The 25,301-nt window shown below is 44.0% G+C and overlaps 1 protein-coding gene and 3 non-coding genes across 4 annotated transcripts; all 4 read left to right on the top strand.

The window, feature by feature from the left end:
* The first annotated feature begins 84 nt into the window (after positions 1 to 84).
* On the top strand, positions 85 to 4,523 carry foxj1b (forkhead box J1b). The gene is made up of 2 exons (XM_076092996.1): positions 85 to 1,260; positions 1,969 to 4,523. Exons 1-2 carry the CDS (start codon positions 673 to 675, stop codon positions 2,851 to 2,853), a joined length of 1,473 nt encoding a protein of 490 aa, XP_075949111.1. The 5' UTR covers positions 85 to 672; the 3' UTR covers positions 2,854 to 4,523.
* Positions 4,524 to 15,561: 11,038 nt separating this feature from the next.
* trnai-uau (transfer RNA isoleucine (anticodon UAU)) lies at positions 15,562 to 15,655 on the top strand. The gene is made up of 2 exons: positions 15,562 to 15,599; positions 15,620 to 15,655. It is a non-coding gene; the product is annotated as a tRNA-Ile (tRNA).
* Positions 15,656 to 16,582: 927 nt separating this feature from the next.
* On the top strand, positions 16,583 to 16,676 carry trnai-uau (transfer RNA isoleucine (anticodon UAU)). Its single transcript has 2 exons — positions 16,583 to 16,620; positions 16,641 to 16,676. It is a non-coding gene; the product is annotated as a tRNA-Ile (tRNA).
* Positions 16,677 to 17,104: 428 nt separating this feature from the next.
* On the top strand, positions 17,105 to 17,198 carry trnai-uau (transfer RNA isoleucine (anticodon UAU)). Its single transcript has 2 exons — positions 17,105 to 17,142; positions 17,163 to 17,198. It is a non-coding gene; the product is annotated as a tRNA-Ile (tRNA).
* The last annotated feature ends 8,103 nt before the right edge of the window (positions 17,199 to 25,301 follow it).

Consider the following 25,301-nt stretch of genomic DNA (forward strand, 5'->3'; position numbering starts at 1 on the left):
GTGTGTGTGTGTGTGCGTGTGTGGTTGGTTGGTTGGTGGGTGAGAGAGGAAGAGAGAGAGAGAAACCTGGAGAAGCAAGGATAGCCAGCCAATCAGAAATCCCCTCGAGCGATTAAAGGGATGGTGGGCAGTCTCTCGGGCTTTATGAGCGACTTATTTTACAACCTCCTCCACACATTCTCACGTCTTGGCCTCCCAACAGACACTTAAACACAGCCGAGCGTTTGGATGAGTAACCAGTCCGGTTCGCCTGACTCGGCATGGATCTGTTCTAAGTGGCGCTTTTCTTCCCTTCCCCTCCACATGAGCTGCTGCTGGATGCTACTCGCCCTCCCCCCGCCGCACTTGTTGCGTAAAAACTGGATGCGCCACTGAGTCCTTGGAGAGGAGAGGCAGGGACGGACTGCAACAGGTGCACACAGAGAGTCTTCCCCCCAAAAAGACTGCACCGTAGGTAGGGATATTATGCATCATTTGGCAATTTAATAGGTTGTTTGTTTAGGGATATTTTGACCAGATAAGTTAATCCGTTGTGATTTTTAGTGATTTTTTTAAAACAGTTTTTCTTTCCTTTTTTTTCACTTCACTGACTTCAAGATAAAACAAAACTTTAAATGCCGATTTGAAGATCCTTTGGCCATCTTCATCGCTCACCGCGTGCACAAAGCCAGGATGCCGGTTCTGACAAGCCCCGACATTGCCAATAAGTTTAAGGAGAAATGGCTGGCGGTGTACCCGGAGGATCAGGTCACCGGGTCCGACTCTACGCCCCTGGACGACAGCCTCACCAGCCTCCACTGGCTCCAGAATTTCTCCATCCTCAACGCGGACCCGGAGCGACCCAACGGATCTGGACCCGGCTGTCCTTTCTCCCAGCAGAACCTGTATCTGAAGCGGCTCGGCTTTCCCAGGGGCGGCTCCGACTCTCCGTCCAGCCCGCCGGCCGGGGACACCGCCGCCACCGGGATGCCTCTGTACCTCGGGAGCCCCGTTACCTCCGGCAGCGACTGCACCGCGGTGCCGCGGTTCGCCGATTGCGCGCACCCAGGGAACAACTACCCACAGATCCCCATCCAGGCCAGCCCGCCCGTGGAGGTCGATTACAAAACCAACCCTAAAGTCAAACCGCCCTATTCCTACGCTTCTCTCATCTGCATGGCCATGCAGGCCAGCAAACAGCCCAAAGTGACTCTGTCTACCATCTATAACTGGATAACGGAGAATTTCTGCTACTACAAACATGCGGAGCCCAGCTGGCAGGTAACCGAGACCGGCTAACTCCCCTTCTATTATTGATGAGTCAGATAAATGGCGAGGCAGGGAGAGAAGGTTGAGCAATTGATCCCATGTGTCACCATCAGACACCACATCGTTATGCTACAGGACATCAGACAAGGCCTTTCTTTTATCAATGTGGAGAAACAAGAAACGCCAGATGTAGTGCATCATTTAAATCCTCCAGCATGGATCTTTTTTCTTCTTCTATTACACACTATTACACATTGTATAATTTCAGCCTTTGATGATTTAAATGACAAGTGTTTCTTAATGTAAGAGTCTCAGAAATTTCCATCTTCCATGAGAGTACTCATACGGGTTTTTGTCTAAGGGGGAATGATGGGGTGGAGAAAGCACTCTAAATGTGTGTGTGTGTGTGTGTGTGTGTGTGTGTGTGTGTGTGTGTGTGTGTGTGTGTCTGTGGGTGTGTTAATGAGGGCTCCTGAGAGAGATGGCAGCTAAGCACAGCTGATCATGTTTGAAATTCACAGAGCTGCCTGTTACTAGAAAGCCTCATTAGGTACATTTGCTTTCCTATACAAACAACAACAATGCCCCCCCCCCCCCCCCCTTCTCATCTCCCTTAAAAAGACAAACTGACACATTCTGTTTTTGCATCACTAACTCAAATGCGTTCAAAGCCAATGAGATCATGTTAAATATACTTTTTTGCTTTTGTATTTGTCACAGAACTCGATTCGTCACAACCTGTCCCTCAACAAGTGTTTCAAGAAGGTCCCCAGACAGAAAGACGAGCCAGGGAAGGGGGGCTTCTGGCAGATTGATCCACAGTATGCAGATATGTTTGTCAATGGCATCTTCAAACGCAGGAGGATTTCTGCCAACAACTACAACAACAGCAGCAGCATCGCCCACAAACTGGTTCAGGGTTACCACAGCACACAAAATGGCTGCCCTTACCAAGGGGTTGGCGGGAAACGGAAGCAGTCGCCCTCCAAGAACAATAGCAAGGCGATGAGGGCGACCGAGTCGCCTCTTTTAGGTACAGAGGCCCACAAAGCAGACATCCTGCGGGGGGACTTTGACCTGGCGTCAGTGTTCGACGACGTTCTCAGCGGGAACTGTAGCACCTTCGAGGATTTGGACATCAACACGGCGCTGAGCTCCCTGGGATGCGAGATGGAGGTTTCCATGCAGGGGAGGCAGCATTCGGGGGCGGGGCTGGGGAGGTGGTGCGGCGGCGGGGACGTCACGGGTCAGAGCCAGCACCTGAACCACCTCCAATCCTACGGTTACATGGAGTTGAGCGTCGCTTCCATGGATTGCACGGCCAACATGGGAGAGCTCCATGTGCCGCAGCAGCAGCATCCGCTGCAGCAGGAGCAGCAGCAGCTGGACCAGGATCAGCTGCTCCAAAGTCATCACCACCTGCCGCAGTTCGACGAGCCCTCCGCTCTATTCCCGGAGCAGCCCGAGGAGGCGGTGCTGCAGCCCTGGGAGGAGATCAAAGAGGAGGAGCAGGCGATTCCTCTTACTCTGGATCAGGGCTTCGGCCTGTGCGAGGGCTTCTTCACAGAGATGCAGCCATGGGAACGAGTGGAGGCTTATCTGTGACCTTTGACCCTCAAACCTCATTGACTCCTAATTATCTTCCCCCAATGACCTGAACATGTCTGATTACTGGTCCAATATTACCACCATGAGGATACTTCTGCATTCCCTCCGGTCATTCTGTAGCACATCCGTAATTCATTTTTTGTAACATTTACCTTTTATCTTTTCTTACAACACAGACATGATAGTATCAAACCTATCTTGAACTATGAACCCAGTTAACAAAGACTCCCTTTAGGAAAGACATTGATCTGACTATAAAGGTTGCTGGACAAAATGATGAGGGATTATTTCCTGGCATAGACTCTCATTTCTTCCTAAGGGTTGTCAGGTGATTGACAGCAGTGCGTACACATGACACAGCACTGCTGTATAAGGCACAAAGATAATGACAATACAACAGATAGACTTTTATAAAGCAAATTAAAGTCTCATGTGGACTGCGGAGGATTATCGCACTCTGCAGGATGAAAGGCAGCAAATGTTTTCTTCAGAAGGAAGAACAATGACAAGACTACGTGCAGAACACGGGACAAATTGATCCTTTAAATTGGATTTTCTGGAACTATAACAGCTCAAATGTCAGGCAGCTGGTGATAAGACAATGTGTTCAAATGAGTGCTGAACTGCAGCTATTTATCACTCTGGGGGATTTTGATTAAATGATGACAGAAGCAAAGTGAAGATAACTCAACCACCCTCCTTCAAAGCACTCTCCACAAATGAGCACTGTCACTACAGGACTGAGACGACATGCAGGATTCTATTTTGCTACATTAGCATTCAACTTTTCTTTTCTTTTTTGAACTAACATGCAGCAAAATCAGCCATTCATCAAGTTATCGGAGCAGGATGGAGACTTTAAATTCATAGTTAAGATTAGAAATCAGTCATTTATGACTTTGTTATATAGTCAATTTAATATATATTCACTAAAGTATATAGAATGAAGCTAGGCAGGAATATTTGCCATTTGTCTACAGTTATGAAAGGAGCAGACGGGAAAACTGACCGCCTTCTCGACAGTCATGAAAATCGAACATTATGCACTTTGATAGGCAGCGGTTTTAGGAAAGCAAGACGATTATTTCCAGGATGTTTAGTATTTTTTATCATATTAAAATGACGTTTTCTAAAAGTTTACTGACCATAATGATGCATATGCTGTAATTGTCCATATCAGTTTGTTTCTGAACATGAACTCAACACTGCAATAAGTCAAGTGGGCAAGTTTGTTTTTGTTTGTTTTTTTGCTTCAATATAATGTTTTTTCTTTCCAATTATATACAAAACTGGGCATTTCTTGATTATATTTCGCCAAATTTGTTGATAAGGAATATGCAGTTCATTGGTGTTTTCTGTGTTGATTGGGTGATGGATTTGTCCTTGTTGATTACGTTGCTGTATGTCCTTTTTTATTTGTATGGTTTGTTTTCACAAATCTGAATTTCAAAATGTGTTAGAGAATATATTAACTGGGTCGCTTTGAGGGGACTAATGATGAGCAGACACACAAACTCAACACTTAAAGGCCAGATTTTCTTATTGTATCATATTGATCAAGTTTGATACGAGCTCTTTAATCCTACCATGCTACTTTCATTTGTACTTTTCTAAGCTGTTTAAAAATGCAATCATGCCGTGATGCAATAAATGGTGTCAATTAAAGAAAGAACAATAACAAAAACACATATCGTTTGCTTGTCATTGTGAAATATCAGAGATTAAAACACGATGGAGTGCAGCATAAAGCTGTAGTCAGGGCAATTGTTTGAGTTAGAGCTCTGTCTGTGTGTGTGTGTGCGTGTGTGTGCAATCAAGAGATAAAAGGTCTATCAGAGTTTATCATTAATCAGCACAGACAAGTCTGGACTCGCTTGGTATTTTAATCACAGCAGATATAAAAGCTTACTACAATATAATGCAATCCGATACATTAGAGAGCAAATTGTACCTTAAGTACGAGCTTTGATTGTTGAAGCTCTTTTAGAGAAGTGTGTATTCAACTGTGTGAGTTATAAATGCACTCACGTTGATGAGTATATGAGGTCTGAGTGGCTTTTGGTACAAGGGAAGCATGTAACATTTGAAGAGGAAAAGGTTGAAAATTAGATACGTTGTAAACCAGCCATAATTAAGAAAATAAATAAGTAGCAGTAATTTGGCCAAAAATTTGGGCTTCACACGTGAAAAAAGTGAAGGCTGTTCTTTGGCACAGTGGTGCTTTGAGCTAAATGCTAACATCAACGCTAACATCCTGATGTCTCGCACGTTAGCACACTAGCATACAACAGCGCTAAAGCACTAAACATTTCTGTACAAAAATCAAAATATATGCAATATGCAACAATCAGTATGAGAACATAAAAGTTACCAGAACTAAGAATCTACAGCCACGATAGCAGCGTTGAGAGGCTGTAGCATGCTAACAGACTCACAGTGACAGTTTACAATGAGTAATGTCACCATCTTAGTTCGTCGATTGAGGAACAATCAGGGGATCTACAAGACCAATATTGCCATATCAAAGGTACCACAGTGCTAGCATGGCTAAATTTAGCACAAAGTCACATGAAAAGCTGGATATAACTGTAAAAATCAGGGACATACAGTGAATAAAAGCCAAAAATAACACAGTCCAAGTGTTAAAAGTGTGTGTAGAGATATGGATCAAAAAAAGTTTTGATCGTGTGCTTCAGAATCAAATAAGCTGAGTGAGAGGACAAACAACTCTCTGATCAATCAGTAATACTTTCTGTCACTCACTCCACATGTTGACCCTTCATCTATCACAAGACAAGTCTCGTAGCTGTTAGAAAATTCCCTCAAAACTCACCACCACACCTCATCTCGCCCTTTTTCCACGGTTTTGGTAGCATGCCCTGGATGAAAATGTGCTTTTCCACCTCAAATCTCTTTTTAATTGAAATTGTTGGAGGAAAATGGGCAGAAATGCGGCTTATCCCCGTCCCTCTGGCTCGGGGCTCCCAGTGGCGACAGGTCATGTGTGGAGATCTCCAGGAATGAGTTGGAATAACTCGGATTCCTAAAAACAGCAGGGACTACAGCCTGATTCAGGGCTCGAGACGTGTGACCACTAGCCACCGTGCGTGGAGAGAATCGCCCCAGCTGGTATAGAGTAGCTGGTCCTGCGACAGCTGCAGGTCATTTTTATACCAGCTAAAGGCCAAGAGGTGAATTCTACTTTCAGAGGAAACGTGAGGAAAGTTGGAGAAGTGTCAGTCACTGTCACTGTAATGCTCAAGTTGAAGGCTAAAGGGGCATCCTTTGTATCCAAAAATGTGTGCGTGTGTGTGTGAACTATCACATTTGTCTCCGCTTGGCTGTGACCACGTGCACATGTGCTTGTGTGCGGTTGCATTATATGCCCATAATGTTTGTGTTGGTCCACAGGCTTCTTTGTCTGCACTCACGCTGATGTGTGCGCTGCCCGCTGAGCGTGTGTGTACACGGCTGCGATCTGAGCCCCGTGGCGGCCCAGATAACACTATCTCTGTGGAGCCAGAGCCCCGTGGTTCTATTCAGTGCGGTGGATGAGAGGCCGGGACTGCCCAGCACGCGGACCTGCTCAAAGGAGGAGGAACAAGCTGGGCTGTCACTGTAGGGCTAACCTGGCTCATAATGGTTTATAACCTCCTCCCTGTTGCCCCTCTGGGGGGCTCTGCATCATGTGTGTGCTTGTGTGTGAGCCCGGGAGGGGTTGCACAGAGGAGGGCAAGAGACAAGAAGAAGGGTGTATTCCGTGTTTTATTGCCATCATGGCACCCTCTGGACTGCTCCTGATTAGAGTCAAGCATGAACAGGGTCAACCAGCTTTGCTAAAGAAGCGCCCCTCCCAGCGTGACATAGACAGAGGGTTCAACTCTTCATTTATTGGGGATAGCCACAGAGCTATTCTTTAAGGGGAAAAGTGAATAGAAGACATGATGGGGGTCCCTCACTAATTAGATCCATTGCGGCACAAAGCAAAAAGTGGCAGCGGGAAAGCGCCCTGAGCCCGTTTCATAGCCCCTGAGGAGCCCCTGAGAGTGGGTGATTACATGTACAAATAACTGTTGGATTACACTGATAAATGCAATTTCCTCATGAATTGAAGCAAAGAATCACACACTTGTCAGGAAAGGACCTTCAGCGGGAGTAACCTTCACCTTTTCTTAACTGGCGGGAAATTGTCGTCCATCTCTTGTTTCCAAGCCCTCATCACATATTGATAAGGGAAAAACACTGGGATGATATTCAGCGGTCCGGCCGGACATTATTGCCTCTCCAGACTGGCGCGACACAAGATGAGCGGCGTAGACAGGAAATACACCTAAATAGTCTTTCCAACAGGCTGTTGTTTATGTATAAGATGCAAATGAGGTTTCCATTTAGATCGCCTGTTCCATTTTGAAAGGAGTTGTGGATGGTAGACTAGAATAAAAGGACTGAGTTGTAGTATGGTGAGGGTTTTTTTTTTTTCTTTCATTTACGGAGATTAGGGGTTTTACCTACTTGAAAATGAAATTGGTCAAAGTGTGCACATGGCCATGTTTACATAAAATAAAGACAGGATCATTACTCCAAGAGCTAGAGGTTTCCTCGCATTAACCTTCCACAAAAGCCTTTCTTGGTGGAGTTTTTTTGTCCAGGAGAGCCTTTATGCTTCCGAATGTGGGGATGACTAATGAAGACTGGATCGCCAATTTGACAACGCCACGTGAACCCACACAGGAACCCTCTAGATTTTGTTTTGATGTGGTAATTTGATTTATCCGGGGCATGTAGCGCAGACAAATGCAGGTGTGCAAATGAGTGCAAACACAACTGCATACACAGATGGCAATGAGGAATACATATAGAGGTGATTTAAGGCCAAATTCACCCTCATAGGAGTGTTCAGGGCTCGAACATTCTGTTTTTGTACCGGTTTTCTTCTCGCCCTGTTTCTCTTGCAGTTCTGTGACTTGTGGAACATACTCTCAGGATTAGGCATTCGCTGCCTGAGGCCAAAACATCACAAACAATTTCCATTGCATCTGTTACGCTCCTAAGTGCCTTTCCCATGAGGGCCTTGACCTTTACATTTTTCTTGTATACCCCAAGGAGTAGACTTTCAATTACTACATCTCAGGGACAGTGCTGCTGCTGGTTAAGATAAGGAACTCCAATTAGGTCAACCTTGTGGAAAACACACTCAGTGTCCACTGCAGAGCACTCTGCACATCTCCTCCGATGGCATCGCTCAGTCAGTCAAACATAGGGATCATTTGACTGTAAACGTCGGGCCCCTTCCTATGTACTGCCGCTTCGTGTTGGTGTAGTGAACTGAAATTCCACTGGGGAGACGGTGTCATATGTTCTATTGGTTCCCATTAACACGTAACATGTGATATTTGCATGTATAGTACTTTATTATATGGTATATATATATAATTTGGCTCAATTTGGCTCTTTAGACACTATTCAAACTCAAAAACAAGCAGCGGTGTATGCAGACAATTGTCTCAAAGTCGTCGTATAAGACAGTAGCTAGCTAACTGTCAGTTATTTGTTCAATTGACTCCCGTGTCAACTGCCTGTAGCTATTAGTTTTTAAGAGCAGATTTTATTCTGACAGCAAAGGGTTCAATAAAAGTGGACAGGGCCACACCGCTAATAAGCTGCGTTAGCTAGCCAATTGTTTTGACATCGCATCTCTCCCTTCCCAGCCGTCAAGACCGCTTGTTGTTGTTCGACGATGTCAAAGTTCACCAAGTTCCAGCCCGACCAGGCCTTAAGAATATCCATTCCCAGTAACATCCGCCTGAAAAATAAAATGACATTCATAATAAAATTGCATGTATGAATAAGAAAGCAACCTGTGTATATTAGCGTGTATGTGTGCGACTTCGGTTGGCTTGTGTGTGCGTGTATGTGTGCATCTTGGCATCCGCCCCTTGGTCACTGAAAGACATTCTTGTCCCGTGCCTTCGGTCTCTGTGGTCGCAGGGAGCGGCTGATTGTCCCACAGGCAGACAGGAGGAGGGCACACAGCTGACACACACACACACACACACACACACACACACACACACACATAGCATAGCATAGCATAGAGACAATTGTGCACACAGAATTAAGCCAGTCACAGATTACTCAGGCACACACAGATACAACTGCACGAACCCCCACGCTGTCAAAACGCTTGCACACACTCATGCCCACACATAAGAGGGCGAGCCAGAGGGCAGCGTGTCAGGAGAGTGAGCGCGGACGAGAGTGTAGAGAGCGAGCCAGGACAGTGCTGGAGCTCGGCCACTCACACAGCGTCAATCCCTGTGCCAAGGAGCAGAGCAGAAAACAAGCCTGGACCAACCTCCTCGATCTGGCCTGCTGCTCTCTGCCTGACTCCCGGCCAGAACACTCCTGGTTGGATCGCTGGTGAGCTCCAGAATTCATGGTCACAAAGAATCTTGCCTGGTTCAAGCCACGATGTGCAGCTTTTTGTCCACAGGCAGCCGAACGTTAGGGTCGTCCCGTCTTGACTCGTTGGTCGTCTAGAATCAACGGATTCCAACTATAGTGCTGTCTACATGTCAGAGTTCCATCAAGTCGTGCGCCCCTTCATCGGCACCACCCATCATGTTCCAAATATGTCTCCTTCAATAGAGTCTTTAGTGGATGTTGACATAAGAGTGGATATTGTTACAACAATGTTTTCATACAATTGATTTAACAATTTCAACTGTTTGTTCATTACTTTAAGCTAATTATTTCGACTGTTCATTCATTACTTTTTACTCCATTCTCAGTAGTTCCCATGCAATCTCAGCGGCAGCATGTGGCTTTTAGGTGTTACAGCTGAATCAGGTTGGTGGGAGTTGTGCAGGTCTACCAGCTGTTATCTTAGTGGTTATTTAGACATGTACATTTACTAAAGATCAGCATCACAACAATTTCCTTCCTGCACACAAACAAATATGTGGATGTTCTTTGGTCAAACCATATTTCTTTTTTCAAAGTAATTTAACACTATCCCCTCACAACTGCAGAAGTACCCCATTGGGTGCATGAATCACTGATCTAGATGAGTTGTCTGTTTTGCCATAAATTGCATTTACTTCACAAGATGGAATGAATCAACACGCTCTTCAAATTCAGCTGTCAGGCCTTGGATTGAGTGAAAAGTCTTTGAATACTTCACCATCAAAATGTCCTTTTTCTACCACAAAGGCCGAGAAAGACAAGGATAGAGGCAAAGAGACGGAGATAAGACATACACAAAAGGTGCTGGATATGTGTTGAATGCCTCTGAATGTATCTGCTGCATGTCTGTCCGTGAGTGTGTGCATCCATCCATGCTTGTGTGTCTTTGACAGCAGTCCAAGGATGTGCAGGTGCGTGTGTGTGTGTCCTTCCACCCCCGCCTGCTATCCAGGACCTCTTCAAGCCACTAGACTGCCTCCACCACCCCTTCCTCCAGACACACACACACACACACACACAGTTCTCCCATTCTTCGCCCTATGTCTGCGCGCTGCTGAGGGCTCTTATTTGATTAGCTGCGATTTGCTTTGTGAAGCAGTGGAGCCTTTGGCTCACCGGGGGAGCTGTACACAGCACACACACACACACTTTCACGGACGCATGCAGGGGGTCTCAGACAAAACACACACAAAGACACATATACAGGATACATGAGCATAAATAAAAAGGAACACAAACATGCAATTATGTACATGAGCTTGACAAAGGAATATCCTGACAATAGCAAAAAAACAAATCTCAAAAAACATGTGGACCTGAGACGTGAGGGTCACTGTAAACAGCTCCTTTAACAGTGACTAACCAACGTCTGTTTACTGGCCATTACCTCATACCGGCCTTCTCAGGAAATGACCTCTGATTACATAAGGATGACTGCGGAGCGATACCCTATCTACCGGGCCTTAGTCGCGCTAACCACCTCCTTCAATAATGAATGCCAGGTCAGTGTGTTGGTGAGGGTGCGTGTCTGTGACACAACACAAACAGTGGCCGCCTTTGTGTCAATGTCGGACTCCCTACGCCTTTGTGTTCTCTTCACTGATCAGGGAAGACGCACACGAGGTGACGGATTGAAGGAAACCAATGAGAAGTGTGCCAGCAACAGGCTGCCGGTACAGTTTCAACACAGTCTCATGGCAGTTTGTGAGACTGTGTTGAAGTACATTTTTTAGCTATTGATTTGTGTATTTTTCGCTTTTTGTCACTCAGCACTACTTTCAAACTGTATATTTCGTGCCAATTTTTTTCAGTCAGTTGGGACGACATTATGCCACAAAAGAAATGTAAAATTGATGTCACTAGATTTCAATCTCGTGACTATTTCACAAACTGCTGTGAGACTGGGTTGAGAGTTTTGAAGATGGTGGTGGAGCACTAACACACTGATCCAGGATCTCTTGTAGATGTTTCATTGGGATGAGGTTTGTGACTGCAGTAGCATATGTTTCACATCCTTTTCATACACGTCCAAGCATTCAGTGACCCTTTGTGCATGGTGTGGAAGCATCTGCATTTGTTATGTCTCTCTACTTATTTATTCAGGTTTTTCCTTTACCCATCTCCATGAAGGCGAGGACAGAAACTCTGGACTCTGCAGTCAAAGGGGATTTATTTGTAGACCGAAATGTAATGTGCCTTTTCTGTTTTGTTTCCTCTTCACCGTGTGTGTAGCATGGTTCCTTAAAAGCAAGTGTAATACGGTCACGCGGTGTGGTCATTCCTGTGACGTCTACAATCTTCGTATTTATTTATGTTCATAAGAGAACACAGAAAGAACAAGAAAACGTATGTGTACCTTTGCCTTGCACAGAGACCGTCCGTCAGAGAAGACATCGGGTACAGCCATCTTTAGGATTTATCTAAAAAACCACTGGCCAAATAAAACCTAAAAACAGGTCTAAGATAAGAGAATGCAATGCATACCGATGGCAGCATTATGTTCATAAAAGAACACAGAAAGAACATGAAAGAAACCGTGCACATGTATCTTTCAGGATCTTCACCTCGCTCACAGGCCACTACTTTAGGTGCAACAACATTCAGATGGTGGCTTATGGTTTTGCAGTTTTTTCCCCCCTAAAGTCATGATTTTATAATCTCAGATAATGTACAAGTTTTCTCTCATAAATGTACAACTCTAATCTTGAAAATTCTATTCATATTCTTTCTTCAGAATATGACCCCCCCCCCCTCCCCCATTTCCTTATTTATTTTTCACCCTAAAATTGGCCAAACACGCCCTCGCACACTCGTGTCTCCTGCAATGACCATGAGCAGAGATTTCTCCTCCTCATTTCTTGTTCTCTAATCTAGCACTCCCGTCTTTCTACCTCTCGCCCACACCCCTCCCCCATCCACCACAAGGGGTTAATTAAAACTGATTGGGTCCTCTGAGACTACACCTGCCTCTGACAGGTGAGGTATTGGGCTCCTATAAGCAGTGCGTATCTGTGTATGTGTGACTCTATGTGGATGATATGTGCTTAGCACATCAGTCTGTTAGCACATCATGTGCTCTGCTGCTCTGGGTTCGGAGCGGTCCCATTAGAGCACGATGATAGCTATCAGTGCGCATGTGTCTGTTGGTTTAGACATATGCATCTGCGTGTGGCCTTCAGCAGTTATCTCCGAATTTGCATGTGATTTGTGTTGGTAGATACATATGCATTTCATTTGTGTGTGTCCCTTTTCTTTGCAGAGCCACTTAAGGGTCTCACGCTTGATGTGCTGATTAGACTCTGCTAGCTGGAACCAATCGCTGCTTTGCTTTAAGTTCACGCCTGTCTGCCTGTCTGTCACGTTGAGAGCCACTGAAGGAGGAGACATACAGTTTAAACCCTCAGATCACCACCTTCGCCATCTCTGGGATCACAAACACAACATAAAGTATCATCCGTTAGAGTGTTATGGCATTCCACACGGATGCTGATGGAGAAGAAGCCTGCGCACATCCATGTAAACGGTCAAATGCATGATTGAAATAGTGATGTAAAACATCATGGTCCACAGTACGGCTGTGATTTTATGTGTGTGTGTGTGTGTGTGCATTGTGTGTGTGTGTGCATACTTGCTGGCAAGTGAGGTGTTTGTGTGTAGAGGCAAGAACCAGTGTTGTATAACAGCAGCTGGCAGGGGAGAGGTGCAGACACACACACACACACACACACACACACACACACACACAGACGCGCACACAGAGAGATCCCGCTGCTAGGTTGGCAAGTAGAACAGTCAAATTAGCCACTGGAGAATGAACCGATCCAAGAACTCTGCTGGGAAAAGGTGAAGGGGAAAAAAGTGATAGAACAGGGGGAGAGAAAGAGAGAGAGAGAGAGAGAGAGAGAGAGAGATGGAGACGTCGGAAGAGGTGAAGAAAGAACAGCACGGACATGACAGAGAGAAGGAAGATGAGAGGCAGCACCGTGAGGCGAAGCCACGACAGAGTTGTAAACGAGTCCGAAAAAATAAGAGCGGGGGAAAAGGAGAGACGTAGAAGAAGTAATTGACAGAGGGGAAGACGGGCAAAGTGAGCCAGTAGGAGTAAGGTAATGAGGGTAGAGGGGGTGATGGCAGTAAGGACATTTGCATTAAGACACTATAAAACACACAGCACAGAGGGACTTAGATGATGTATAATTCAAGTTAAGTAAGAAAATTATTAGTAATAATATTAAAAAGATTAGAGACGACACAGATCATGCAAATATAATTATGTATTCCACACAATGGAATTTATTGTGTGTGTCAGAGATCTAAGAGAATGTCCACAGTCATCAATACCAGAATAACTGGAGATAAAAAACCAGGTGAGAGTAAACAAGTTGTCCCAAATGGTGCAGCGTGCCCTTCATGGCCAATTAGTGGCCCAACCAAATGTAACCTTGGTGTGACCTGACACTGTAGTGAACCCTTGAGCCAATCATTGTACTTCTCACCATGCATATCTGAATTGCATTGCTCATCAAAATTGAATCCAAATTCACAGCGAGTTTGCATGACAAATTTACAAACTGATCCACATTCTCAAAAGTGATCAATTACCTCACAGTGTTACTGCAGTGCCAATCTTTTTTTTTGGTATTAACTTCACGCTTTTATCAAAAAAGGTACGTGAGCGGTGGTGTTGGAGAGCACTGCACACCCAGCACTCTGAATAGAAAGCATATAGGGTTTCGCCAATGAAGTGGATTTGAAACTAGATTGTCGTAGTCGTAGTCGTGACGTCACCTGTTAGTTTGTGGACTGCTGTTGTGGAAGCCTCGAGTTCGGCATTTTGACCGTCGCAATTGTAGGAAATTTAGGTTTAGAAGTGTGTTTTAGAATTTATAGTTATTAGTGTTTCTTAGTAGAATTTGTAGCACCTTAGAGGTGGATAGTGAAATGTTAGCAAGTACTTGGGCTATACCAATTATGCTTGAAAAGCTTGTGAAGTTTTTGCCAAGAGTTGCAAATCCTTATCGAATGTATGGTATGTTTACAGTATGTTTACCATAGAAGTGTTAAGCCATAAAAGACAGTCATTGAATGTATTAAACTGTGAAGAATACCCAAGGGTCAGACAGGGATTTCCAGACAGGCATTTACAGGGACACGCTCAGGGTCCTCTAGCTGGCTGATGCGAGAAGGAGGAGCCAGCTGGATTTAGCCAATAGAAACTAAGACGGACATTTTGAGAACATTTACGAACTATATTCGGAAATTCAGAAAGAGGATTCTTCCTGTTCATCTCATTGTCATCCAGGTGGTGTGTATGACTGCTTTTCTGCGCGGATCATATTTCTATATCGATGCTGTAAATATATATCTATAGATTCTGTAAATAGTGTACTTCACTTTGCAATTGTTTTAGCTTCTGTAGTATTAAATACTTTTGATTATAATAGAAACCGGCTGACTTTTTGGCAGAGGCTGGACCACATGCGGTTTCCACCACAGTTGCGAGAGGTTCTTGAACCTAACACTGTCTTGGTTTTTTTGCAACCAGGAGTGACACAAAAGGGTGGAGCTAAGCGCTGAAAAAATTTACAATGAACTTTCATGAACTGAAAACACACTGTGAAAGGGTCAAAGTTCTAGGACGAAGAACTCACAGACCAGACAACGTGGTGGTAGCGACCTGTCAATCACAAGGTAGCCCCGCCCTACTCTACTCCATTCCTACTTTTCATGTTCATACTTTTCAGTTGGCCAAGATTTCTTAAAATATTCTAATTTTCTGAGATACTGAATTTGGGATTTTCCTTAGTTGTCAGTTATAATCATCAAAATTAAAAGAAATAAACATTTGAAATATATCAGTCTGTGTGTAATGAATGAATATAATAGACAAGTTTCACTTTTTGAATTGAATTAGTGAAATAAATCAACTTTTTGATGATATTCTAATTATATGACCAGCACCTGTATATTAGCGCGCATGTGATGCTCATTACACTGTAGTTCCAGACAGGCACTGTAGTTCTCATAGAATCTTTCCTATGAGAAGGCCATCTTGTGCTGTTGAAGACTCACTGCTGCCCTTCTGAAACACCACTAGATCGACCAATTTGGTCCAGCTGTGGCCTGCATCACCTCAGGAGCACCTGACACCATGCTGCCTTCAACTATAGTCAGGCTAAGGGTCAAGGTGACGGGATAGAGTTAGTGCACTTGACTCTTCTCACAATGTCCTTTGACGAAGCTCCAGTGGCGCAATCGGTCAGCGCGCGGTACTTATAAGACAGTATTCAGCAGAGTGATGCCGAGGATGTGAGTTCGAGCCTCATCTGGAGCACAGAAGTTTTAATCTGGACGTCAGTCACAGGAGATACTCTGAACATGATGACACTCCACATGAATAATAGCTTTCACACTTTGTCATTGTTGAGGAAAACCAAACATATATCAGTGACCATGTGATGCTCATTGCACTCACCTGCATAAATGTTAAATTAAGGTTTATATTTGGCGAATTTTCCATATTGTGAAATTATCGCCTTTTTTCAAGTTAGAGCCTATTTGTCAAGACACACCTTAACTGAACACACAACAAGCTGCTCAAAATATTAAAACCATATTCCATTTTATTGAGTCACAGCCCATTTGGCTCAGTCCACATCTTATTTACTAATCTGCTCATGCTATGAACCACCAGCTGTGATATACAGCACCTCATCCTGATGTGACATACGCAGCTGCTTGATTCTTGTTCTCATGTCAGAGCATCAGTTCGTTTTACCAGTCAGGTGTAAATAAAGAAATATGTTTTATATATTGTAATGAGTACCTGCTAGACAGGTACACAGGAGAATGACAATGCATTAAAGAAGAATAGTCGACACATTAACAGCAGCTTATTGTAGGAAGAAATGCTGCAGTCATGGATATGGATGTGATCGAGAAGTAGCATCCCTTTCTGTTCCGTCTGTCTCTGTTTATTGAGGCCATATGTGTGAGTGTCTTAGTATAAGAAGAGAGCCTTTCCTATGAGAAGGCCATCTTGTGCTGTTGAAGACTCACTGCTGCACTTCCGAAACACCACTAGATCGACCAATTTGGTCCAGCTGTGGCCTGCATCACCTCAGGAGCACCTGACACCATGCCGCCTTCAACTATAGTCAGGCTAAGGGTCAAGGTGACGGGATAGAGTTAGTGCACGGTGGGCGTAGCATGAGGTGCTACAAGCCGCACCTTGACTCTTCTCACAATGTCCTTTGACGAAGCTCCAGTGGCGCAATAGGTCAGCGTGCGGTACTTATAAGACAGTATTCAGCAGAGTGATGCCGAGGATGTGAGTTCGAGCCTCACCTGGAGCACAGAAGTTTTAATCTGGACGTCAGTCACAGGAGATACTCTGAACATGACTGACTTTCCACATTCAGACTTTGTCATTGTTGACGAAAACCAAACATATATCAGCGCACATGTGATGCTCATTACCCTCATTGAGCACAACTCCGTTAATGATAAGCTTTAGGCGAATGACATGCTCAGGTGTAAATAAAGACATATGTTTCATGTATTGTAATGAGTATCTTTCCTATGAGAAGGCCATCTTGTGCTGTTGAAGACTCACTGCTGCCCTTCCGAAACACCACTAGATCGACCAATTTGGTCCAGCTGTGGCCTGCATCACCTCAGGAGCACCTGACACCATGCTGCCTTCAACTATAGTCAGGCTAAGGGTCAAGGTGACGGGATAGAATTAGTGCACTTGACTCTTCTCACAATGTCCTTTGACGAAGCTCCAGTGGCGCAATCGGTCAGCGCGCGGTACTTATAAGACAGTATTCAGCAGAGTGATGCCGAGGATGTGAGTTCGAGCCTCACCTGGAGCACGGAAGTTTTAATCTGGACGTCAGTCACAGGAGATACTCTGAACATGATGACACTCCACATGACTGACTTTCCGCATTCAGACTTTGTCATTGTTGACGAAAACCAAACATACAGGTGCTGGTCATATAATTAGAATATCATCAAAAAGTTGATTTATTTCACTAATTCCATTCGCCTATTTTACTCTAAATGGACCATAATTTACTAATGAACTGCATGCTGTATTGAAGAAGACTTGAAATTAGAGATTGAGACCATAGACTCATGTTTACAATGTTTACTGTGGTAATAAATCAAGTGAGTAGTAGGGTCATTTTCTTGTAAACTTCTATTCAATCTGACTTCTTTTTGCAAACAGAGGAGTCGCCCCCTGATGAGGTCACGAGGTCCGGAACTCGGCATTTTCTGCCTTAAAATAAAGTGACTTTGGTGCAAAGATACCAAGATTACCGACCTGCCCATCTGATCACGGTCATTGCTTGTGTGCGTCTTTGTGTGTGTGTTTGTGTTGACATGGTGAAGTGGATGATCTTGTGGTGACATCAAAATCCGTACACAAGAACTTGACAGGGAGCCAAATGAATGCAAAGCGTAATTCAGGTAACTAGATAGTTTCCCATAGCGGTCTGCTTGTAGTTCCAAGCCATTCTTCCAGAGACCAGTGGCCAGTGATGCCAGCTATCAGTTTCACTTTCACCCCTAAACATACATGCGTTTACTTTCTTCACTGAGACAGACACAAATTAAACAACTGTCAGCTTTGGGCAATGAATAGACACTGTACAAGATGTGGAGACTGAGAGAAAAAGAAAGAGAGAAGGTGATGGAGATGAGAGAGGAGGTGCAGGTACTCCCAGTGTGCGCAGGACAGCATTAGCATCATGCTGATCAACACAAACAAAAACACACCTGATCAAATTCAATCTAAGTAATTACCACAGACATATGTTCTTTGGTATACAGTGGAACCTATGGGCTCAATTTAACAACAGAAACACCTAGCATATATATAGTGTAATATTAAAGTATTATTGGATAAACATATTAGTGTAAAACACACATTTTGATTCCAGTCTTGTACTGTTTGAGACACATTTGAAATCTAAAATGATGCAAACACAAAGATGAAATGAAACCCTGCGCATGACCAGAGTTGACGCCTGACTTGAAAGCGACATGCCAACAGTCAGGGGTGAGCAAGTGTGAATGACGAGAGAGACAGGTTGCAATTGTGCTGGACGGCCTACTTAACATGACACAGAAGTCACACAAAGTCCACCGTGAAGCCATGAAAAAGACACAGTAGTTGTTTCTCAGTCTGTATCAAAGCCTTCAATGCATGGTTAGGCACTTTGGAGAAAAAACGTCCAAGAGCAGAAATTACAGAAAATAATTGTCTGGTTCTGTCCTTTTATCTCTTTGTCCTTGGTTTCATTCCACTGGCCTTCGCGCTCAATGCTGAGGTACGTTCTTAGTTGTAGGCTATTATATAAAGTGTTGAGTCAGCAGAGATTTCAGTACAATTAACTATTAAATTAAAAGAAAAAGAGCAACATTTTCAAGGAAAATGTCGTTTTGACATATAGGACAAAAAGGTTTGGATTTATATTTCATATTTGTAGATTTGACTATAACTGAAAGACTGAAACTGGCCGTTTATTGGAGTGTCAAGGTATCCAGATCAGGACAGAGCAGCTAACAATGCACCAAAATCTGAGTGTGGAACTTATTTGTGATAAGTCAAAAGCAAACGAAATCCAAGATTTGCCTCGAAATGTAACGCACAATGCAGCTCCGTTGTACAGGATCGTAATTTTTAAGAGACAGGGCTGACATATGACAGAAATCTGAAGGGGTAGTGAGTTTTAGTGTGCTCACACAATGTCTCCGTGTCTTTGATCCCAGAGACACCTGCTTGTGTCTTTCTTCCATCTGAATCGACACGCTCACCCCATGTAGGCCCTGAGAGTAAAGAGAGGCAGAGGAGGAGGAGAAGGCAGGACAGACAGGGGTATTCTCTGTAATGAGCCGGGTTGAGCCTGAGCCAGACTTGGACCAGACCCACGGCAGCTCAGTCCAGCTAATTATGCAAGGCTGCAGACAGCTCTGGCAGACAGAGGGGGACAGCGAAAAAAAGACGAGAGGAGAAGATGAAATGAAAGGAGAGAAACAAAGGGAAGGGAAGGAAGATAGAGACGGCGGGACTGACACGTTCAGAGAAAGCGAATGAAAGAGAGCGATGTGTAGAAGATGAGGAAGGCAGCGGTGAGGGGAGACATGTACAAGGAGAGGATGAGAGCGGGGGAGGGGGCTGAGGTTTGTCCTTTGGCCGATGGTCAATTAGTGGTGGCGAGAGCAACAGGCCACGGCGGTCTGTGTCTGCGGCTGCAGAGAGCTCTCAGCTTGTTTATTCTCCTGCTGAAGGAGACAGCTGGGACACCACTAACACTGAGGCTCATCATGGGAAATATTAACGAGGTAAATGTGAGATGAAACGTTTTCTGTATTTCATTGAAGGAAACAAAGGATGTCGCTCTGAAATTAGATACCCTGTGTGCTTAAAAAACGGATGCATCTATAATATCAGAGTTATGCAGCGTTACAGCAGCATTCTGGATTGGAATGACTTTGAATCATCTTAATTTCTACATTTTGTTAAAGATTTTTGGATTGTTAAACACATTTTACAAGAGGATTAGCGATGTACTATTGGCCTTCTAGGTCAAGGATTCACAGGTACTTGCTGTAATAATGAGGTGAGATGTTTTGATAAGTCATCATTTTACAATGCGTTTGACAGTCTCTTAGCTTTCTGTTCACTGTGACACATTCATTTGAAGCTCCATTTCCTGAATAGTAAATTAAGTCATTTATATTACAACATCAGTCAAGCTTTAGTAATACTCGCGCTTGGCTCCGTAGCACGAGCCTCCGCAGACGGCGTTTATACTCTATACTCCGAAACGCCAGAGGGCGTACAAACAAAATGAACTGTGAATAATCAAAAAGACAACAAGTGTAACTCAGAGATGTGCCCACAGACTGTAAGTGTAACCGGCAAAAACGCCATAAACCAACCTCCACGGTGACGAGGAGGGATTACAATTATCTGTAAACTCATATCTCATATTCATGGACTACTTTTTTGCTTTTGTACAAGCCCTTAAAGAAAAAAGTCAAGTATTACATGATTTATAAAGAGACGAAGGTTGAATATCCTGTAAAGAATTTGATTTGGCTGCAAAATATAAACTCAAATGAAGATTTTTAGGACCACCATGTTTCCAAAGCATTTAAAAACAACTTGGCCTTCTCTGTTCAATCCTTAGACGTGTAAATCGTGTTTTTATCAGTGAACTATTTGTGACAGTCATGTGATCGTGCTAGCGGCAAGTTACAAAAAAGCCTACGCGCAACCTAGCGCCGGTCGTTGAGTTTGGAAGTACATAATCTGTGAAGTGAATGAATGATTTGAATTGATCAGACCCTCTAATGTAGAGCTATTGCTCTGTCTAGTGCTTCCAGATTGAACGCAAAGTGAATTGTATAGATGACATGGTATACAAGGTCAATTTTGTTTCAAAATGTATTTAGCGTTTTAGCTCAACATTAGAGCTTCTGTAAAAGGTCATGTCTTTCTATGCACAAAAAAGTCTAATGGCTTCATACGTAAAACACACACACACACACACACACACACACCTCCATGCCCACTGCAGTTTGCGGGTAGTTGGCCTCTTCCCCGCAGCCTCCCAGAGGAACATAGATGTTAACAGGCTTTGTTGGGTGGGGGGGCTGAGCTGAGGGTGGTTTTTAATAGCTCATGATTACTCTGGAGAGGGGGAGCCCATAATTACAGCCACAAATGATTTCACGCCCCTCACCCCCATCATGTGCTCTGTTCCTAATCACAGGGAGGCACAGAAGGGGTGTAACGGAGGAATCGGAGCTTCGACAAAAGAGGTTTCCCCTTTGTTTGCTGACAGGATATCGTTTCGCCAGGTAAATGTACTGCACCGCTGCAGGGCTCCAACATTTGGGATCACGAGCGGTGAAAAATACACTAAATGCATTTACATATATGATCTATATCCATATTGGATGTTTAAAGAGAAAGTAAATTGCTACATGCCATTTATTATCTCCGAAATAATATAAACAATCCCCTTCAATTACACTAAGTACAGCTGTATGAAAAAAAACACAATTTAAAGAGCACATTTGTTGTTGTGGGGTACATATTGATGAGATGCACTCCTTTAACCAAAGCCAGAATAAAGACCTCATTTCCCAGACATATCACTGTGTACCCGGCGTCACTTGTGATTGTCTGTCTCATTTAACCATTTAACCCCGCATGTCCTCCGTCAAGCTTTTTTTTCTTCATTCTTTCCGCCCCCGAAAACGATTCTCTCGTTTAACCGACTGACATCATCCTTTCACGTCTTCCCGAAAAGCTTGAGAGGGATTTGTTTGTCATTGCCTCATTAGTGTTTGCTCCTTTTATCTATTAAACGTAGACTAGGGGGCTTCCAAACAACAACCACAGTGAGACAAGCATAGCGGTGCAACAAGGCCTCTTGCTGAATTATAGAAAGAAGGTTCGGCAACACTTTCGCAGCAATTTTAAAGACGTTTTTCTCAAATAAATCATCACGATCTTGACCTTGGGTGTCCTCAGACGTGGCTACAGTCTTTCACACACACACACACACACACACACACACACACACACACACACACACACACACACACACACACACACCTTCACATGCTTTGATACTACCGAACAATCAGACTGAGTTAGCATTCTGCCCACACGTCTCTTTTGCCCAGCCCATGCCAGCCAGACACACAAGCGCATAATGGCCAGACTACATGTCCTTAATGGAGCGGCAGACAAACAGAGGAATGCTGCAAACCGTACGTCTGCCCACATCAGACGGCCCTCAATAGAGATTGGCCAGGAACGCATAAACTGCCCTCCCTGCAGGAGTAAAATAGTTAAATAGGGCTTCTCTTCTTCGTCTCTTTCATTTGTCTGGCTCTTAAGTCTGAAAGAGGAAAAATAAATGCTGGAACGCAAACAAGTGTCTGACACCTACCAACTGCTTTAACTTTTACTTACATTACATTTACAGTTGTATGGGTATTTGCAACAGTATAGGGTTAGTTCTAGATCAGCAGAGGAAAACAACCAGTCGTCTGAGGAAGAACCAGGTTGCCAGGATGAAGAATCCCTGGTGTTTCTCCTTTCTATTTGGTAATAATGCAATTATATGGTGATCCCTTAATCAATACTTGTGGGTCTCACATTTCCTAATAAGCCACCAAGTTTGTGCTTAGACATGATAATAAGTTGTTAGTAAAGGGATTTTGGTCAAGATTCCACTGCATTTCAACCCCTTTATGTGTTGTGTAACTATTTGATCGTTTTCTTTTTATTCTTTTTCTTTTACAATAAACGCAACAAGGGATGAATGAAATACAATATGAATCTGTTATGAGATGAAGAATGCCATGCTCTCACTACATGTTAAACTGTACCTTCTTCAGCAGCAAAAGAAAAGAGTACCTAACCGTCCCTCTTCTCAGACCATTCCTTCACCCAACAACTCTCATACAGTCCATGCTTCGGTTAAACTTTAGAGTGCATTTTTCATTCCAACAAGGACTGTGGATTTTGTCCTCAATTTCATACAGTGCTGTTGTATATGGACAGATGGGAATGATAACAACCACCACCTAAAGTGTCACCTCAACATTTACACTTACCAAAACCTAAATTGCTTCCTTAGATACTTACGGAATATGTTAAGAAGGAGGGTCAGTGTGTCTCTTTCGACCGCTGAGTCCCTCCCTCTCTCTCTCTGACAGTTTCACAGGCTTTGTGCCGACCCTCGTAGCACCTTGGTTGAATGAACACAATCCCATTATCGGTGACAGTCAATTAAACACCTAAATGCCAAATTCTGAATGCTTGATGCTGTGACACAGAGGGCAATTGAAGATCGTTGGCCAGAGACTGATTGGCCCGTCTGAGCCCGGGAGGGGAGAATTACGGTGACGGCAGTTTCTGAATGTTTAGTGGTGTATCGAGATACCTGATAGTTGCCGTTCATACGAAAGTATTTCCGTGTCCACACTACAACTTGAGAGCTGTGTCTCACTACGGGCTACAGCGAACGACACAAGTAGAAACGGAGTGAAGAAGAAGACAGAGGAATAAAAGACTGGGAAGAATGAAAAAGGTCATATCAGTGTGTGTTTGCTTTATTGAGAGGGAAGGCTAGTGAACATTTCTTGCCACATTGTGTTGACACAGCATGGAGGGAGGGGGGAGAAGGTGAGGAGGAAGGGGCTGAGCGGAAAAAGAGAAAGAGAAAAAGAGTGAGAGGAGGAGTGTTTATTCTCTTCTCCTTCCCTCCTCTACTCAGTCTTTTCCCTCCCTTTTTGTCCATTCAGTAGTGTATGTGCTAATGTGTGTTTATGTGTGTGTGTGTGTGTGTGTGTGTGTGTGTGTGTACGCACTCTCTGGCATACTTGAATCTTTTACTGATTACCTCACACACATGAAGTCTTTCTGGAGGGCTTTTAACGGAGGAGGATTATCAGGCAGCCGGAGCCTTTTAACCCTTTCTCTGCCCTCCCTGCTCCGACCAGGCAGCTGACAAAATGCTCCCCTTGTGTCTCCAGAAAGGTCCAATATGCAACGCTTTAGACTTGAGACTAGCATGCTGAATAGATGGAGTAGACTACTCTTTTAGTGTATATTAGCAGAAGGCAAAAAGTAGCCTGCTCCTCCTTTACAGACTTTGAAGGGGAAGTGACGTAAAGGAAAGGCCTGTGTACAATATGTTCAAAGTCAATAATGGATGAAATGAAATGTTAACAAATGCAGGCATTTATCGTCTTTGTTTACGTGTGAATTTTTACGCCTCACAAGCTGTTCAGTAAAACTAGATCTGACATTTCTTATATAGGTAACAATAACAATAATAACCAATGTGCAACCCTTCTAAATATTGCATAAGTATAACACGACCTGAGTGAATTTGCATTAGCAGGGTTGAAATAGACAATATATAATAATAAACAGATAACAGGCTTCCTGAATATCAATGAAACAGCTTTCTGCCGCATAAAACCACAGAATTGCACTTGATAAGCCAACAAGTCGTATCAAATAGCATATGTATCCCTGCTTCTATATTGGTAAAACCTTTTCCAACACCTGGGGCAACAATGGCCCATTTCATAGAGTATTTGTATAATTTGTAATCAGTTTTCATAATTTGATATAAAAAAAATTGCAACAGCAATAATAACAGAGGTAGTTTGTCCCATTAGGTTGGTTGGTGTTCAAAATGTTCTTATTCCTTAGTAATAATACCTTGCTGCTTCCATTTCACGGGTCGCTAGCAGCATTTGCTCGTCCTCACCTTGGCTTTGTGTTTTTTTAGTAAAGGGTGAGGGTACAGCGTATTGTGTGCCTGAACTGAAGTCCCTCAGAGAGACAGATGCACAAGGCCTCTCTGCTAGCCCATGTGTGTGCCATCTCTGAGGTGGTCGGGTGTTTGTCTCGTCTCCCTCCCCTCCTCATGTTTTCCTCTGTTTTATGTGTGTGTCCTGCCCATCCTCTTCCATTCAATCCCCCCCCGTTTACCATGACAATAGCTGCCTGCAGAGACGCTCTCCCATGTATAGCCCTGACCACCGCTGGCTACTGGCAGGGGCCCATTCACTGCTGCAACCCACCCCGGACCATAAAGAGCCTGGCAGGACCGGCTAGGCCCCCCTGTAAACGGCCAACACCACACTTGTTGTGTCTGCCATCTACACTACCGGGGAAGGAGGCAGGATGGTGGAGCTGTTGGGGTTTATGTCAGGGGTGATAGAGGAGGGGTCTGGTTTTATGTACCCAATAGGATAGACCTGCACTTTGAATGGACAGGAAAACTGTTAAGGACAAATTGTTTGGCGTTTAACTCGAGAGGAAGAATAAAGGAAATGGTGGATGACTAGATCGTTTCAAGGCCAGACATGGTAATAGCGGTCTGAGTGCTTGGTACCAGCGTGTACCGTTTGTATTTTGTTTTTTT

The sequence above is a fragment of the Anarhichas minor genome, unplaced genomic scaffold, assembly GCF_050575085.1.
Source record: "Anarhichas minor isolate MPS153535 unplaced genomic scaffold, ASM5057508v1 ptg000017l, whole genome shotgun sequence".
NCBI lineage: Eukaryota > Metazoa > Chordata > Actinopteri > Perciformes > Anarhichadidae > Anarhichas > Anarhichas minor.